Consider the following 18,503-nt stretch of genomic DNA (forward strand, 5'->3'; position numbering starts at 1 on the left):
GAAATAACAGCTAGTGATAACGGACAATAGAGACATATTGAGTTGCCCATTAAAGGAATGAAATCACAGCTAGTGATAACGGACAATAGAGACATATTGAGTTGCCCATTAAAGCCATGAAATAACAGCTAGTGATAACGGACAATAGAGACATATTGAGTTGCCCATTAAAGGAATGAAATCACAGCTAGTGATAACGGACAATAGAGACATATTGAGTTGCCCATTAAAGGAATGAAATCACAGCTAGTGATGACGGACAATAGAGACATATTGAGTTGCCCATTAAAGGAATGAAATCACAGCTAGTGATGACGGACAAGAGAGACATATTGAGTTGCCCATTAAAGCCATGAAATAACAGCTAGTGATGACGGACAAGAGAGACATATTGAGTTGCCCATTAAAGCCATGAAATAACAGCTAGTGATGACGGACAATAGAGACATATTGAGTTGCCCATTAAAGCCATGAAATAACAGCTAGTGATGACGGACAATAGAGACATATTGAGTTGCCCATTAAAGCCATGAAATAACAGCTAGTGATGACGGACAATAGAGACATATTGAGTTGCCCATTAAAGCCATGAAATAACAGCTAGTGATGACGGACAATAGAGACATATTGAGTTGCCCATTAAAGCCATGAAATAACAGCTAGTGATAACGGACAATAGAGACATATTGAGTTGCCCATTAAAGGAATGAAATCACAGCTAGTGATAACGGACAATAGAGACATATTGAGTTGCCCATTAAAGGAATGAAATCACAGCTAGTGATGACGGACAATAGAGACATATTGAGTTGCCCATTAAAGCCATGAAATCACAGCTAGTGATGACGGACAATAGAGACATATTGAGTTGCCCATTAAAGCCATGAAATAACAGCTAGTGATGACGGACAATAGAGACATATTGAGTTGCCCATTAAAGCCATGAAATCACAGCTAGTGATGACGGACAATAGAGACATATTGAGTTGCCCATTAAAGCCATGAAATAACAGCTAGTGATGACGGACAATAGAGACATATTGAGTTGCCCATTAAAGCCATGAAATAACAGCTAGTGATGACGGACAATAGAGACATATTGAGTTGCCCATTAAAGCCATGAAATAACAGCTAGTGATGACGGACAATAGAGACATATTGAGTTGCCCATTAAAGCCATGAAATAACAGCTAGTGATAACGGACAATAGAGACATATTGAGTTGCCCATTAAAGGAATGAAATCACAGCTAGTGATGACGGACAATAGAGACATATTGAGTTGCCCATTAAAGCCATGAAATAACAGCTAGTGATGACGGACAATAGAGACATATTGAGTTGCCCATTAAAGCCATGAAATAACAGCTAGTGATGACGGACAATAGAGACATATTGAGTTGCCCATTAAAGCCATGAAATAACAGCTAGTGATGACGGACAATAGAGACATATTGAGTTGCCCATTAAAGCCATGAAATCACAGCTAGTGATGACGGACAATAGAGACATATTGAGTTGCCCATTAAAGGAATGAAATCAAAGCTAGTGATGACGGACAATAGAGACATATTGAGTTGCCCATTAAAGCCATGAAATCACAGCTAGTGATGACGGACAATAGAGACATATTGAGTTGCCCATTAAAGCCATGAAATAACAGCTAGTGATGACGGACAATAGAGACATATTGAGTTGCCCATTAAAGCCATGAAATAACAGCTAGTGATGACGGACAATAGACATATTGAGTTGCCCATTAAAGCCATGAAATAACAGCTAGTGATGACGGACAATAGACATATTGAGTTGCCCATTAAAGCCATGAAATAACAGCTAGTGATGACGGACAATAGACATATTGAGTTGCCCATTAAAGCCATGAAATAACAGCTAGTGATGACGGACAATAGACATATTGAGTTGCCCATTAAAGCCATGAAATAACAGCTAGTGATGACGGACAATAGAGACATATTGAGTTGCCCATTAAAGCCATGAAATAACAGCTAGTGATGACGGACAATAGAGACATATTGAGTTGCCCATTAAAGCCATGAAATAACAGCTAGTGATGACGGACAATAGACATATTGAGTTGCCCATTAAAGCCATGAAATAACAGCTAGTGATAACGGACAATAGAGACATATTGAGTTGCCCATTAAAGCCATGAAATAACAGCTAGTGATGACGGACAATAGAGACATATTGAGTTGCCCATTAAAGCCATGAAATAACAGCTAGTGATGACGGACAATAGAGACATATTGAGTTGCCCATTAAAGCCATGAAATAACAGCTAGTGATGACGGACAATAGAGACATATTGAGTTGCCCATTAAAGCCATGAAATAACAGCTAGTGATGACGGACAATAGACACATATTGAGTTGCCCATTAAAGGAATGAAATAACAGCTAGTGATGACGGACAATAGAGACATATTGAGTTGCCCATTAAAGCCATGAAATAACAGCTAGTGATGACAATAGAGACATATTGAGTTGCCCATTAAAGCCATGAAATAACAGCTAGTGATGACGGACAATAGAGACATATTGAGTTGCCCATTAAAGCCATGAAATCACAGCTAGTGATGACGGACAATAGACATATTGAGTTGCCCATTAAAGCCATGAAATAACAGCTAGTGATGACGGACAATAGAGACATATTGAGTTGCCCATTAAAGCCATGAAATAACAGCTAGTGATGACGGACAATAGAGACATATTGAGTTGCCCATTAAAGCCATGAAATAACAGCTAGTGATGACAATAGACACATATTGAGTTGCCCATTAAAGCCATGAAATAACAGCTAGTGATGACGGACAATAGAGACATATTGAGTTGCCCATTAAAGCCATGAAATCACAGCTAGTGATGACGGACAATAGAGACATATTGAGTTGCCCATTAAAGGAATGAAATCACAGCTAGTGATAACGGACAATAGAGACATATTGAGTTGCCCATTAAAGCCATGAAATCACAGCTAGTGATAACGGACAATAGAGACATATTGAGTTGCCCATTAAAGCCATGAAATAACAGCTAGTGATGACGGACAATAGAGACATATTGAGTTGCCCATTAAAGGAATGAAATCACAGCTAGTGATAACGGACAATAGAGACATATTGAGTTGCCCATTAAAGCCATGAAATCACAGCTAGTGATAACGGACAATAGAGACATATTGAGTTGCCCATTAAAGCCATGAAATAACAGCTAGTGATGACGGACAATAGACATATTGAGTTGCCCATTAAAGCCATGAAATAACAGCTAGTGATGACGGACAATAGAGACATATTGAGTTGCCCATTAAAGCCATGAAATAACAGCTAGTGATAACGGACAATAGAGACATATTGAGTTGCCCATTAAAGCCATGAAATAACAGCTAGTGATGACGGACAATAGAGACATATTGAGTTGCCCATTAAAGCCATGAAATAACAGCTAGTGATGACGGACAATAGAGACATATTGAGTTGCCCATTAAAGGAATGAAATAACAGCTAGTGATAACGGACAATAGAGACATATTGAGTTGCCCATTAAAGCCATGAAATCACAGCTAGTGATGACGGACAATAGAGACATATTGAGTTGCCCATTAAAGCCATGAAATAACAGCTAGTGATGACGGACAATAGAGACATATTGAGTTGCCCATTAAAGCCATGAAATAACAGCTAGTGATGACGGACAATAGAGACATATTGAGTTGCCCATTAAAGCCATGAAATAACAGCTAGTGATGACGGACAATAGAGACATATTGAGTTGCCCATTAAAGGAATGAAATAACAGCTAGTGATAACGGACAATAGAGACATATTGAGTTGCCCATTAAAGCCATGAAATCACAGCTAGTGATGACGGACAATAGAGACATATTGAGTTGCCCATTAAAGCCATGAAATAACAGCTAGTGATGACGGACAATAGAGACATATTGAGTTGCCCATTAAAGCCATGAAATCACAGCTAGTGATGACGGACAATAGAGACATATTGAGTTGCCCATTAAAGCCATGAAATAACAGCTAGTGATGACGGACAATAGAGACATATTGAGTTGCCCATTAAAGCCATGAAATAACAGCTAGTGATGACGGACAATAGAGACATATTGAGTTGCCCATTAAAGCCATGAAATAACAGCTAGTGATAACGGACAATAGAGACATATTGAGTTGCCCATTAAAGGAATGAAATCACAGCTAGTGATGACGGACAATAGAGACATATTGAGTTGCCCATTAAAGCCATGAAATAACAGCTAGTGATAACGGACAATAGAGACATATTGAGTTGCCCATTAAAGCCATGAAATAACAGCTAGTGATAACGGACAATAGAGACATATTGAGTTGCCCATTAAAGCCATGAAATCACAGCTAGTGATGACGGACAATAGAGACATATTGAGTTGCCCATTAAAGCCATGAAATAACAGCTAGTGATGACGGACAATAGAGACATATTGAGTTGCCCATTAAAGCCATGAAATAACAGCTAGTGATGACGGACAATAGAGACATATTGAGTTGCCCATTAAAGCCATGAAATCACAGCTAGTGATGACAATAGACATATTGAGTTGCCCATTAAAGCCATGAAATAACAGCTAGTGATGACGGACAATAGAGACATATTGAGTTGCCCATTAAAGCCATGAAATAACAGCTAGTGATGACAATAGAGACATATTGAGTTGCCCATTAAAGCCATGAAATAACAGCTAGTGATGACAATAGAGACATATTGAGTTGCCCATTAAAGCCATGAAATAACAGCTAGTGATGACAATAGAGACATATTGAGTTGCCCATTAAAGCCATGAAATAACAGCTAGTGATGACAATAGAGACATATTGAGTTGCCCATTAAAGCCATGAAATAACAGCTAGTGATGACAATAGAGACATATTGAGTTGCCCATTAAAGGAATGAAATAACAGCTAGTGATGACAATAGAGACATATTGAGTTGCCCATTAAAGGAATGAAATAACAGCTAGTGATGACAATAGACATATTGAGTTGCCCATTAAAGCCATGAAATAACAGCTAGTGATGACAATAGAGACATATTGAGTTGCCCATTAAAGCCATGTAATAACAGCTAGTGATGACAATAGACATATTGAGTTGCCCATTAAAGCCATGAAATAACAGCTAGTGATGACAATAGAGACATATTGAGTTGCCCATTAAAGCCATGTAATAACAGCTAGTGATGACAATAGAGACATATTGAGTTGCCCATTAAAGCCATGAAATAACAGCTAGTGATGACAATAGAGACATATTGAGTTGCCCATTAAAGCCATGAAATAACAGCTAGTGATGACGGACAATAGAGACATATTGAGTTGCCCATTAAAGTCATGAAATAACAGCTAGTGATGACGGACAATAGACATATTGAGTTGCCCATTAAAGCCATGAAATAACAGCTAGTGATGACGGACAATAGACATATTGAGTTGCCCATTAAAGCCATGAAATAACAGCTAGTGATGACAATAGAGACATATTGAGTTGCCCATTAAAGGAATGAAATCACAGCTAGTGATGACGGACAATAGAGACATATTGAGTTGCCCATTAAAGCCATGAAATAACAGCTAGTGATGACGGACAATAGAGACATATTGAGTTGCCCATTAAAGCCATGAAATAACAGCTAGTGATGACGGACAATAGAGACATATTGAGTTGCCCATTAAAGCCATGAAATAACAGCTAGTGATGACGGACAATAGAGACATATTGAGTTGCCCATTAAAGGAATGAAATCACAGCTAGTGATGACGGACAATAGACATATTGAGTTGCCCATTAAAGCCATGTAATAACAGCTAGTGATGACAATAGAGACATATTGTTATGGGATTTCCTGGTCTGCGCAAATATAAAAAAATGTACGGCCTGCCTGTTATCTTCCATATGTTTCACTATATATTCAGCGCATGTCATTTTAATTGTATTCTAAGCATATAAACTGTAAAATATAAAATATAAATTGACATGCATTTAAATATATACACAAATGTATAATATTTGGTTAATATATAGATATCAGTCCTGATTTAATTAGGCCTATCTTCAGCAGACAATGTAAACGAATGGATCATTGTTTTTAGATGATTTAAAAAGTCTATGCAAATCCAACACTAAATCAGTTTACTCTAATTGGTCAAGTCAACCAACGGGGTTGAGATGTTTGTGATGCATTCTCTATTAAAGTTGAAGTCATGAATGATTCCTTTGCGGCCTATATCGAGGCTAAATACACATGTTTTGCAGAACCGTTTTAGTGATATTGTTTCTCTTGGAGTGCCCGTTAAAGGGTGGGAGGCGGTGTTCAGGGGTTTGTGGAGACCACATTCACAGTCGGTTCAATTAACAATGTGCCCTTTTAAAAGCCGCAATGCCTATAAACCGGAATCGGATTGAATCCCGGCCAGAGTCAACGTATAGCAGAAGACGGCCATTAGCAACACTTTTTTTTCCTTCAAACACTCGACACAGCTGAGTGAACTCACTACCCATCAACAGAACAGTGTCTATATATACACTGAGCTGAGTGAACTCACTACCCATCAACAGAACAGTGTCTATATATACACTGAGCTGAGAGGAGCTGGGTGAACTCACTACCCATCAACAGAACAGTGTCTATATATACACTGAGCTGGGTGAACTCACTACCCATCAACAGAACAGTGTCTATATATTCACTGAGCTGGGTGAACTCACTACCCATCAACAGAAGTGTCTATATATACACTGAGCTGAGAGGAACTGGGTGAACTCACTACCCATCAACAGAACAGTGTCTATATATACACTGAGCTGAGTGAACTCACTACCCATCAACAGAACAGTGTCTATATATACACTGAGCTGGGTGAACTCACTACCCATCAACAGAAGTGTCTATATATACACTGAGCTGAGAGGAACTGGGTGAACTCACTACCCATCAACAGAACAGTGTCTATATATACACTGAGCTGAGTGAACTCACTACCCATCAACAGAACAGTGTCTATATATACACTGAGCTGAGTGAACTCACTACCCATCAACAGAACAGTGTCTATATATACACTGAGCTGAGAGGAGCTGGGTGAACTCACTACCCTTCAACAGAACAGTGTCTATATATACACTGAGCTGAGTGAACTCACTACCGATCAACAGAACAGTGTCTATATATACACTGAGCTGAGAGGAACTGGGTGAACTCACTACCCATCAACAGAACAGTGTCTATATATACACTGAGCTGAGAGGAGCTGGGTGAACTCACTACCCATCAACAGAACAGTGTCTATATATATACACTGAGCTGAGTGAACTCACTGCCCTTCAACAGAACAGTGTCTATATATACACTGAGCTGAGAGGAGCTGGGTGAACTCACTGCCCATCAACAGAACAGTGTCTATATATACACTGAGCTGGGTGAACTCACTACCCATCAACAGAACAGTGTCTATATATACACTGAGCTGAGTGAACTCACTACCCATCAACAGAACAGTGTCTATATATACACTGAGCTGGGTGAACTCACTACCCATCAACAGAACAGTGTCTATATATACACTGAGCTGAGTGAACTCACTACCCATCAACAGAACAGTGTCTATATATACACTGAGCTGAGAGGAACTGGGTGAACTCACTACCCATCAACAGAACAGTGTCTATATATACACTGAGCTGGGTGAACTCACTACCCATCAACAGAACAGTGTCTATATATACACTGAGCTGAGAGGAGCTGGGTGAACTCACTACCCATCAACAGAACAGTGTCTATATATACACTGAGCTGGGTGAACTCACTGCCCATCAACAGAACAGTGTCTATATATACACTGAGCTGAGAGGAGCTGGGTGAACTCACTACCCATCAACAGAACAGTGTCTATATACACTGAGCTGAGTGAACTCACTACCCATCAACAGAACAGTGTCTATATATACACTGAGCTGAGAGGACCTGGGTGAACTCACTGCCCATCAACAGAACAGTGTCTATATATACACTGAGCTGAGAGGAGCTGGGTGAACTCACTGCCCTTCATGGGTTTAAAAGCAGTGGATTGTTATAAGGACAAGTGCACACTTGTAGGGAGTATAGATCAGAGGGTGAGAACACATGTAAACTCAGTCCCTCTGTAGTGAACTTCCTGCTGTGGTTGGTTACTATGGTTACTGACCTAGCCCAACAGGGTCAAACTCCCAAAGAAAACAAAGTGCTGTTGAGTTTCACTGCTCAGTAAAACTGCTGAACAAATGTTTACAACGCATCTCAACAAAAAAAAAGTCAAGGCATTTTGTCCATTAGAGTCTTAAATATTTACCTTCAACATTATCTACAAAAGCATATCATGACAGTTTGTACACAGTGACTGATGTCTGCAACGTCAGTGACAGCTGAACATATATACAGTTTGGTTTGTTTACAAATAAATCCTACACAGCACAGTGCCCCCAGTGGCTTGGAGGAGCCATCCATCTAAAGCACTTCACCTGAGGTTCACAAAGACTGCTGCAACAGCCCTGAGGAGCAGGGGGAGTCTGGAGACCACAGAGAGGAGCAGGGGGGAGTCTGGAGACCACAGAGAGGAGCAGGGAGGAGTCAGGAGACCACAGAGAGGAGCAGGGAGGAGTCTGGAGACCACAAAGAGGAGCAGGGAGGAGTCAGGAGACCACAGAGAGGAGCAGGGGGGAGTCAGGAGACCACAGAGAGGAGCAGGGGGGAGTCAGGAGACCACAGAGAGGAGCAGGGGGGAGTCTGGAGACCACAGAGAGGAGCAGGGGGGAGTCAGGAGCTCACAGAGAGGAGCGGGGGAGTCGGGGGTGGTACTCGGGTTTTAGGGGTGGTAGGGGGGGGGGGGGGGGGGGGTCAGTTGCGTTTGATTCTCTCCCCTTCAGGCATGGTGCTGCAGAGACACAGGTTAGTTAACTCTGGTTCCAGTCAGTCAGTCAGACAGACTGGGTCCATACTGATGGGTCTCCCTCTGGTTCCATACTGATGGGTCTCCCTCTGGTTCCATACTGATGGGTCTCCCTCTGGTTCCGTCAGACTGGGTCCATACTGATGGGTCTCCCTCTGGTTCCATACTGATGGGTCTCCCTCTAGTTCCGTCAGACTGGGTCCATACTGATGGGTCTCCCTCTGGTTCCAGACAGACTGGGTCCATACTGATGGCTCCTCCTCTGGTTCCGTCAGACTGGGTCCATACTGATGGGTCTCCCTCTGGTTCCAGACAGACTGGGTCCATACTGATGGGTCTCCCTCTGGTTCCAGACAGACTGTGTCCATACTGATGGGTCTCCCTCTGGTTCCAGACAGACTGGGTCCATACTGATGGCTCCTCCTCTGGTTCCAGACAGACTGGGTCCATACTGATGGGTCTCCCTCTGGTTCCAGATAGACTGGGTCCATACTGATGGCTCCTCCTCTGGTTCCAGTCAGACTGGGTCCATACTGATAGGTCTCCCTCTGGTTCCAGACAGACTGGGTCCATACTGATGGCTCCTCCTCTGGTTCCGTCAGACTGGGTCCATACTGATGGGTCCTTCTCTGGGTCCATACTGATGGGTCCTTCTCTGGTTCCAGACAGACTGGGTCCATACTGATGGGTCTCCCTCTGGTTCCAGATAGACTGGGTCCATACTGATGGCTCCTCCTCTGGTTCCAGTCAGACTGGGTCCATACTGATGGCTCCTCCTCTGGTTCCAGACAGACTGGGTCCATACTGATGGGTCCTCCTCTGGTTCCAGAGACTGGGCCCATACTGATGGGTCCTTCTCTGGGTCCATACTGATGGCTCCTCCTCTGGTTCCAGACAGACTGGGTCCATACTGATGGGTCCTTCTCTGGGTCCATACTGATGGGTCACCCTCTGGTTCCAGTCAGACTGGGTCCATACTGATGGCTCCTCCTCTGGTTCCAGACAGACTGGGTCCATACTGATGGGTCCTTCTCTGGGTCCATACTGATGGCTCCTCCTCTGGTTCCAGTCAGACTGGGTCCATACTGATGGGTCTCCCTCTGGTTCCAGTCAGACTGGGTCCATACTGATGGCTCCTCCTCTGGTTCCAGTCAGACTGGGTCCATACTGATGGCTCCTCCTCTGGTTCCAGTCAGACTGGGTCCATACTGATGGCTCCTCCTCTGGTTCCAGTCAGACTGGGTCCATACTGATGGCTCCTCCTCTGGTTCCAGTCAGACTGGGTCCATACTGATGGCTCCTCCTCTGGTTCCAGTCAGACTGGGTCCATACTGATGGGTCCTCCTCTGAGAAGCAGTGTCTCCTTGCTCGTGGGTTAATTCTCCAACAGTGTTAACAGAGTGACTGGGCTCTACTGCCCCCTCTGATCTCCACAGGTTTATCAAGTTACTAAAAGAGGCCTTGGAGTTGATCACCAAGCGTCAGGTGTGTTCAGGGTTCTCCAGCAGGAATGTTTGACGGACACCTATGGTGTTATCCAGGCTGACCTCTAACCTCTGACTGGACCACAGACAGGGGGCGGGACCTGGGAGAGGCGGGCTGGGGCAGAGAGCCAATCACTAGGGAGAAGAGCACGAAGACTTCCTGCCTGAAGAAAATCTAAGAGAGAGGAGAGAGAAGATGGAGATAGGTTAGGACAGTGGACAGGTGTGGGTTAAGATGTATCTATAGGGGTTAGTGGTAGGGTACTAGGGTTAGTGGTAGGGTACTAGGGTTAGCGGTAGGGTACTAGGGTTAGTGGTAGGGTACTAGGGTTAGTGGTAGGGTACTAGGGTTAGTGGTAGGGTACTAGGGCTATAGGGGCTAGTGGTAGGGTACTAGGGTTAGAGGTAGGGTACGAGGGCTATAGGGGCTAGTGGTAGGGTACTAGGGTTAGCGGTAGGGTACTAGGGCTATAGGGGCTAGTGGTAGGGTACTAGGGTTATAGAGGCTAGTGGTAGGGTACTAGGGTTAGTGGTAGGGTACTAGGGTTAGTGGTAGGGTACGAGGGTTATAGGGGTTAGTGGTAGGGTACTAGGGCTATATGGGCTAGTGGTAGGGTACTAGGGTTAGTGGTAGGGTACTAGGGGTATAGGGGTTAGCGGTAGGGTACTAGGGTTAGTGGTAGGGTACTAGGGTTAGTGGTAGAGTACTAGGGCTATAGGGGCTAGTGGTAGGGTACTAGGGTTAGCGGTAGGGTACTAGGGCTATAGGGGCTAGTGGTAGGGTACTAGGGTTAGTGGTAGGGTACTAGGGTTATAGAGGCTAGTGGTAGGGTACTAGGGTTAGTGGTAGGGTACGAGGGTTATAGGGGTTAGTGGTAGGGTACTAGGGCTATATGGGCTAGTGGTAGGGTACTAGGGTTAGTGGTAGGGTACTAGGGGTATAGGGGCTAGTGGCAGAGTACTAGGGGTATAGGGGTTAGAGGTAGGGTACTAGGGTTATAGGGGATAGTGGTAGGGTACTAGGGCTATAAGGGCTAGTGGTAGGGTACTAGGGCTATAGGGGCTAGTGGTAGGGTACTAGGGTTATAGGGGTTAGTGGTAGGGTACTAGGGCTATAGGGGCTAGTGGTAGGGTACTAGGGGTATAGGGGCTAGTGGTAGGGTACAAGGGTTAGTTTAGTGGTAGGGAACTAGGGTTATAGGGGTCTGTGGTAAGGTACTAGGGTTAGTGGTAGGGTACTAGGGTTATAGGGGTTAGTGGTAGGGTACTAGGGTTATAGGGGCTAGTAGTCACACCTCTGCAGTCTGTTAACCAGCTGTGTGACCAGGGAGTCAGAGATCCCAGGGTAGGCCTCCTCAGCTAGGAGAATAGCTTCTCTCAGTTCATCTAGAGCCATGGGGTTCCCATTCACTGCCTCCTGACGCTGTTTCAACTGGAGGACAGAGAGACGGGAACAACAGGGTTAGGAGGGACGACAGAGAGAAGGGAACAACAGGGTTAGGAGGGACGACAGAGAGAAGGGAACAACAGGGTTAAGAGGGACGACAGAGAGAAGGGAACAACAGGGTTAGGAGGGACGACAGAGAGAAGGGAACAACAGGGTTAGGAGGGACGACAGAGAGAAGGGAACAACAGGGTTAGGAGGGACGACAGAGAGAAGGGAACAACAGGGTTAGGAGGGACGACAGAGAGAAGGGAACAACAGGGTTAGGAGGGACGACAGAGAGAAGGGAACAACAGGGTTAGGAGGGACGACAGAGAGAAGGGAACAACAGGGTTAGGAGGGACGACAGAGAGAAGGGAACAACAGGGTTAGGAGGGACGACAGAGAGAAGGGAACAACAGGGTTAGGAGGGACGACAGAGAGAAGGGAACAACAGGGTTAGGAGGGACGACAGAGAGAAGGGAACAACAGGGTTAGGAGGGACGACAGAGAGAAGGGAACTACAGGCTTACGAGGGACGACAGAGAGAAGGGAACAACAGGGTTAGGAGGGATGACAGAGAGAAGGGAACAACAGGGTTAGGAGGGAGGACAGAGAGAAGGGAAAAAAGGGTTAGGAGGGAGGACAGAGAGAAGGGAACAACAGGGTTAGGAGGGACGACAGAGAGAAGGGAACAACAGGGTTAAGAGGGACGACAGAGAGAAGGGAACAACAGGGTTAGGAGGGACGACAGAGAGAAGGGAACAACAGGGTTAGGAGGGACGACAGAGAGAAGGGAACAACAGGGTTAGGAGGGACGACAGAGAGAAGGGAACAACAGGGTTAGGAGGGACGACAGAGAGAAGGGAACAACAGGGTTAGGAGGGACGACAGAGAGAAGGGAACAACAGGGTTAGGAGGGACGACAGAGAGAAGGGAACAACAGGGTTAGGAGGGACGACAGAGAGAAGGGAACAACAGGGTTAGGAGGGACGACAGAGAGAAGGGAACAACAGGGTTAGGAGGGACGACAGAGAGAAGGGAACAACAGGGTTAGGAGGGACGACAGAGAGAAGGGAACAACAGGGTTAGGAGGGACGACAGAGAGAAGGGAACTACAGGCTTACGAGGGACGACAGAGAGAAGGGAACAACAGGGTTAGGAGGGATGACAGAGAGAAGGGAACAACAGGGTTAGGAGGGAGGACAGAGAGAAGGGAAAAAAAGGGTTAGGAGGGAGGACAGAGAGAAGGGAACAACAGGGTTAGGAGGGACGACAGAGAGAAGGGAACAACAGGGTTAGGAGGGAGGACAGAGAGAAGGGAACAACAGGGTTAGGAGGGACGACAGAGAGAAGGGAACAACAGGGTTAGGAGGGAGGACAGAGAGACGGGAACAACAGGGTTAGGAGGGAGGACAGTAGTGTGGTGACTGACAGCAGACAGACAGTATGTTGTAGCAGGGTAGTGTGGTGACTGACAGCAGACAGACAGTATGTTGTAGCAGGGTGGTGTGGTGACTGACAGCAGACAGACAGTATGTTGTAGCAGGGTAGTGTGGTGACTGACAGCAGACAGACAGTATGTTGTAGCAGGGTAGGGTGGTGACTGACAGCAGACAGACAGTATGTTGTAGCAGGGTAGTGTGGTGACTGACAGCAGACAGACAGACAGTATGTTGTAGCAGGGTAGTGTAGTGACTGACAGCAGACAGACAGACAGTATGTTGTAGCAGGGTAGTGTGGTGACTGACAGCAGACAGACAGTATGTTGTAGCAGGGTAGTGTAGTGACTGACAGACAGTATGTTGTAGCAGGGTAGTGTGGTGACTGACAGCAGACAGACAGTATGTTGTAGCAGGGTGGTGTGGTGACTGACAGCAGACAGACAGTATGTTGTAGCAGGGTAGTGTAGTGACTGACACCAGACAGACAGTATGTTGTAGCAGGGTAGTGTGGTGACTGACAGCAGACAGACAGACAGTATGTTGTAGCAGGGTAGTGTAGTGACTGACAGCAGACAGACAGTATGTTGTATCAGGGTGGTGTGGTGACTGACAGCAGACAGACAGTATGTTGTAGCAGGGTAGTGTGGTGACTGAGAGCAGACAGACAGTATGTTGTAGCAGGGTAGTGTGGTGACTGACAGCAGACAGACAGTATGTTGTAGCAGGGTAGTGTGGTGACTGACAGACAGTATGTTGTAGCAGGGTAGTGAGGTGACTGACAGCAGACAGACAGTATGTTGTAGCAGGGTAGTGTAGTGACTGACAGACAGTATGTTGTAGCAGGGTAGTGTGGTGACTGACAGCAGACAGACAGTATGTTGTAGCAGGGTGGTGTGGTGACTGACAGCAGACAGACAGTATGTTGTAGCAGGGTAGTGTAGTGACTGACACCAGACAGACAGTATGTTGTAGCAGGGTAGTGTGGTGACTGACAGCAGACAGACAGACAGTATGTTGTAGCAGGGTAGTGTAGTGACTGACAGCAGACAGACAGTATGTTGTATCAGGGTGGTGTGGTGACTGACAGCAGACAGACAGTATGTTGTAGCAGGGTAGTGTGGTGACTGAGAGCAGACAGACAGTATGTTGTAGCAGGGTAGTGTGGTGACTGACAGCAGACAGACAGTATGTTGTAGCAGGGTAGTGTGGTGACTGACAGACAGTATGTTGTAGCAGGGTAGTGTGGTGACTGAGAGAAGACAGACAGTATGTTGTAGCAGGGTAGTGTGATGACTGACAGACAGTATGTTGTAGCAGGGTAGTGTGGTGACTGACAGCAGACAGACAGTATGTTGTATCAGGGTGGTGTGGTGACTGACAGCAGACAGACAGTATGTTGTAGCAGGGTAGTGTGGTGACTGAGAGAAGACAGACAGTATGTTGTAGCAGGGTAGTGTGATGACTGACAGACAGTATGTTGTAGCAGGGTAGTGTGGTGACTGACAGCAGACAGACAGTATGTTGTAGCAGGGTAGGGTGGTGACTGACAGCAGACAGACAGTATGTTGTAGCAGGGTAGTGTGGTGACTGACAGCAGACAGACAGACAGTATGTTGTAGCAGGGTAGTGTAGTGACTGACAGCAGACAGACAGACAGTATGTTGTAGCAGGGTAGTGTGGTGACTGACAGCAGACAGACAGTATGTTGTAGCAGGGTAGTGTAGTGACTGACAGACAGTATGTTGTAGCAGGGTAGTGTGGTGACTGACAGCAGACAGACAGTATGTTGTAGCAGGGTGGTGTGGTGACTGACAGCAGACAGACAGTATGTTGTAGCAGGGTAGTGTAGTGACTGACACCAGACAGACAGTATGTTGTAGCAGGGTAGTGTGGTGACTGACAGCAGACAGACAGACAGTATGTTGTAGCAGGGTAGTGTAGTGACTGACAGCAGACAGACAGTATGTTGTATCAGGGTGGTGTGGTGACTGACAGCAGACAGACAGTATGTTGTAGCAGGGTAGTGTGGTGACTGAGAGCAGACAGACAGTATGTTGTAGCAGGGTAGTGTGGTGACTGACAGCAGACAGACAGTATGTTGTAGCAGGGTAGTGTGGTGACTGACAGACAGTATGTTGTAGCAGGGTAGTGAGGTGACTGACAGCAGACAGACAGTATGTTGTAGCAGGGTAGTGTAGTGACTGACAGACAGTATGTTGTAGCAGGGTAGTGTGGTGACTGACAGCAGACAGACAGTATGTTGTAGCAGGGTGGTGTGGTGACTGACAGCAGACAGACAGTATGTTGTAGCAGGGTAGTGTAGTGACTGACACCAGACAGACAGTATGTTGTAGCAGGGTAGTGTGGTGACTGACAGCAGACAGACAGACAGTATGTTGTAGCAGGGTAGTGTAGTGACTGACAGCAGACAGACAGTATGTTGTATCAGGGTGGTGTGGTGACTGACAGCAGACAGACAGTATGTTGTAGCAGGGTAGTGTGGTGACTGAGAGCAGACAGACAGTATGTTGTAGCAGGGTAGTGTGGTGACTGACAGCAGACAGACAGTATGTTGTAGCAGGGTAGTGTGGTGACTGACAGACAGTATGTTGTAGCAGGGTAGTGTGGTGACTGAGAGAAGACAGACAGTATGTTGTAGCAGGGTAGTGTGATGACTGACAGACAGTATGTTGTAGCAGGGTAGTGTGGTGACTGACAGCAGACAGACAGTATGTTGTATCAGGGTGGTGTGGTGACTGACAGCAGACAGACAGTATGTTGTAGCAGGGTAGTGTGGTGACTGAGAGAAGACAGACAGTATGTTGTAGCAGGGTAGTGTGATGACTGACAGACAGTATGTTGTAGCAGGGTAGTGTGGTGACTGACAGCAGACAGACAGTATGTTGTAGCAGGGTAGTGTAGTGACTGACAGCAGACAGACAGACAGTATGTTGTAGCAGGGTAGTGTGGTGACTGACAGCAGACAGACAGTATGTTGTAGCAGGGTAGTGTGGTGACTGACAGTAGACAGACAGTATGTTGTAGCAGGGTAGTGTAATGACTGACAGCAGACAGACAGACAGTATGTTGTAGCAGGGTGGTGTGGTGACTGACAGCAGACAGACAGTATGTTGTAGCGGGGTAGTGTGGTGACTGACAGCAGACAGACAGTATGTTGTAGCAGGGTAGTGTAGTGACTGACAGCAGACAGACAGTATGTTGTAGCAGGGTAGTGTGGTGACTGACAGCAGACAGACAGTATGTTGTAGCAGGGTAGTGTAGTGACTGACAGCAGACAGAAAGACAGTATGTTGTAGCAGGGTGGTGTGGTGACTGACTGCAGACAGACAGTATGTTGTAGCAGGGTAGTGTGGTGACTGACAGCAGACAGACAGTATGTTGTAGCAGGGTAGTGTAGTGACTGACAGCAGACAGACAGTATGTTGTAGCAGGGTGGTGTGGTGACTGACAGCAGACAGACAGTATGTTGTAGCAGGGTAGTGTGGTGACTGACAGGAGACAGACAGACAGTATGTTGTAGCAGGGTGGTGTGGTGACTGACAGCAGACAGACAGTATGTTGTAGCAGGGTAGTGTAGTGACTGACAGCAGACAGACAGTATGTTGTAGCAGGGTGGTGTGGTGACTGACAGCAGACAGACAGTATGTTGTAGCAGGGTGGTGTGGTGACTGACAGCAGACAGACAGTATGTTGTAGCAGGGTAGTGTAGTGACTGACAGCAGACAGACAGTATGTTGTAGCAGGGTGGTGTGGTGACTGACAGCAGACAGACAGTATGTTGTAGCAGGGTAGTGTAGTGACTGACAGCAGAGAGACAGTATGTTGTAGCAGGGTGGTGTGGTGACTGACAGCAGACAGACAGTATGTTGTAGCAGGGTGGTGTGGTGACTGACAGCAGACAGACAGTATGTCGTAGCAGGGTAGTGTGGTGACTGACAGCAGACAGACAGTATGTTGTAGCAGGGTGGTGTGGTGACTGACAGCAGACAGACAGTATGTTGTAGCAGGGTGGTGTGGTGACTGACAGCAGACAGACAGTATGTTGTAGCAGGGTAGTGTAGTGACTGACAGCAGACATACAGTATGTTGTAGCAGGGTGGTGTGGTGACTGACAGCAGACAGACAGTATGTTGTAGCAGGGTGGTGTGGTGACTGACAGCAGACAGACAGTATGTTGTAGCAGGGTAGTGTGGTGACTGACAGCAGACAGACAGTATGTTGTAGCAGGGTAGTGTGGTGACTGACAGCAGACAGACAGTATGTTGTAGCAGGGTAGTGTAGTGACTGACAGCAGACAGACAGTATGTTGTAGCAGGGTAGTGTGGTGACTGACAGCAGACAGACAGTATGTTGTAGCAGGGTAGTGTAGTGACTGACAGCAGACAGACAGTATGTTGTAGCAGGGTGGTGTGGTGACTGACAGCAGACAGACAGTATGTTGTAGCAGGGTAGTGTGGTGACTGACAGGAGACAGACAGACAGTATGTTGTAGCAGGGTGGTGTGGTGACTGACAGCAGACAGACAGTATGTTGTAGCAGGGTAGTGTAGTGACTGACAGCAGACAGACAGTATGTTGTAGCAGGGTGGTGTGGTGACTGACAGCAGACAGACAGTATGTTGTAGCAGGGTGGTGTGGTGACTGACAGCAGACAGACAGTATGTTGTAGCAGGGTAGTGTAGTGACTGACAGCAGACAGACAGTATGTTGTAGCAGGGTGGTGTGGTGACTGACAGCAGACAGACAGTATGTTGTAGCAGGGTAGTGTAGTGACTGACAGCAGAGAGACAGTATGTTGTAGCAGGGTGGTGTGGTGACTGACAGCAGACAGACAGTATGTTGTAGCAGGATGGTGTGGTGACTGACAGCAGACAGACAGTATGTCGTAGCAGGGTAGTGTGGTGACTGACAGCAGACAGACAGTATGTTGTAGCAGGGTGGTGTGGTGACTGACAGCAGACAGACAGTATGTTGTAGCAGGGTGGTGTGGTGACTGACAGCAGACAGACAGTATGTTGTAGCAGGGTAGTGTAGTGACTGACAGCAGACATACAGTATGTTGTAGCAGGGTGGTGTGGTGACTGACAGCAGACAGACAGTATGTTGTAGCAGGGTGGTGTGGTGACTGACAGCAG

General features: G+C 46.1%; 1 protein-coding gene across 1 annotated transcript in view; it reads right to left on the reverse strand.

Annotated features, from left to right (window-relative positions):
* Positions 1 to 10,543: 10,543 nt before the first annotated feature.
* The window catches only part of LOC109887613 (serine/threonine-protein kinase 24-like), a 60,858-nt gene continuing 52,898 nt past the window's right edge, over positions 10,544 to 18,503 (reverse strand). Inside the window, exons 9-10 of the mRNA XM_031819831.1 lie at positions 11,776 to 11,912; positions 10,544 to 10,655 (exon numbers count right to left, since the gene is read on the reverse strand). Coding sequence (XP_031675691.1) covers positions 10,616 to 10,655; positions 11,776 to 11,912 — 177 coding nt within the window. The 3' untranslated portion in view covers positions 10,544 to 10,615. The remainder of the gene's footprint in view (positions 10,656 to 11,775; positions 11,913 to 18,503) is intronic.

Source organism: Oncorhynchus kisutch, unplaced genomic scaffold (genome assembly GCF_002021735.2).
Source record: "Oncorhynchus kisutch isolate 150728-3 unplaced genomic scaffold, Okis_V2 scaffold2673, whole genome shotgun sequence".
In the NCBI taxonomy this organism is placed as follows: domain Eukaryota; kingdom Metazoa; phylum Chordata; class Actinopteri; order Salmoniformes; family Salmonidae; genus Oncorhynchus; species Oncorhynchus kisutch.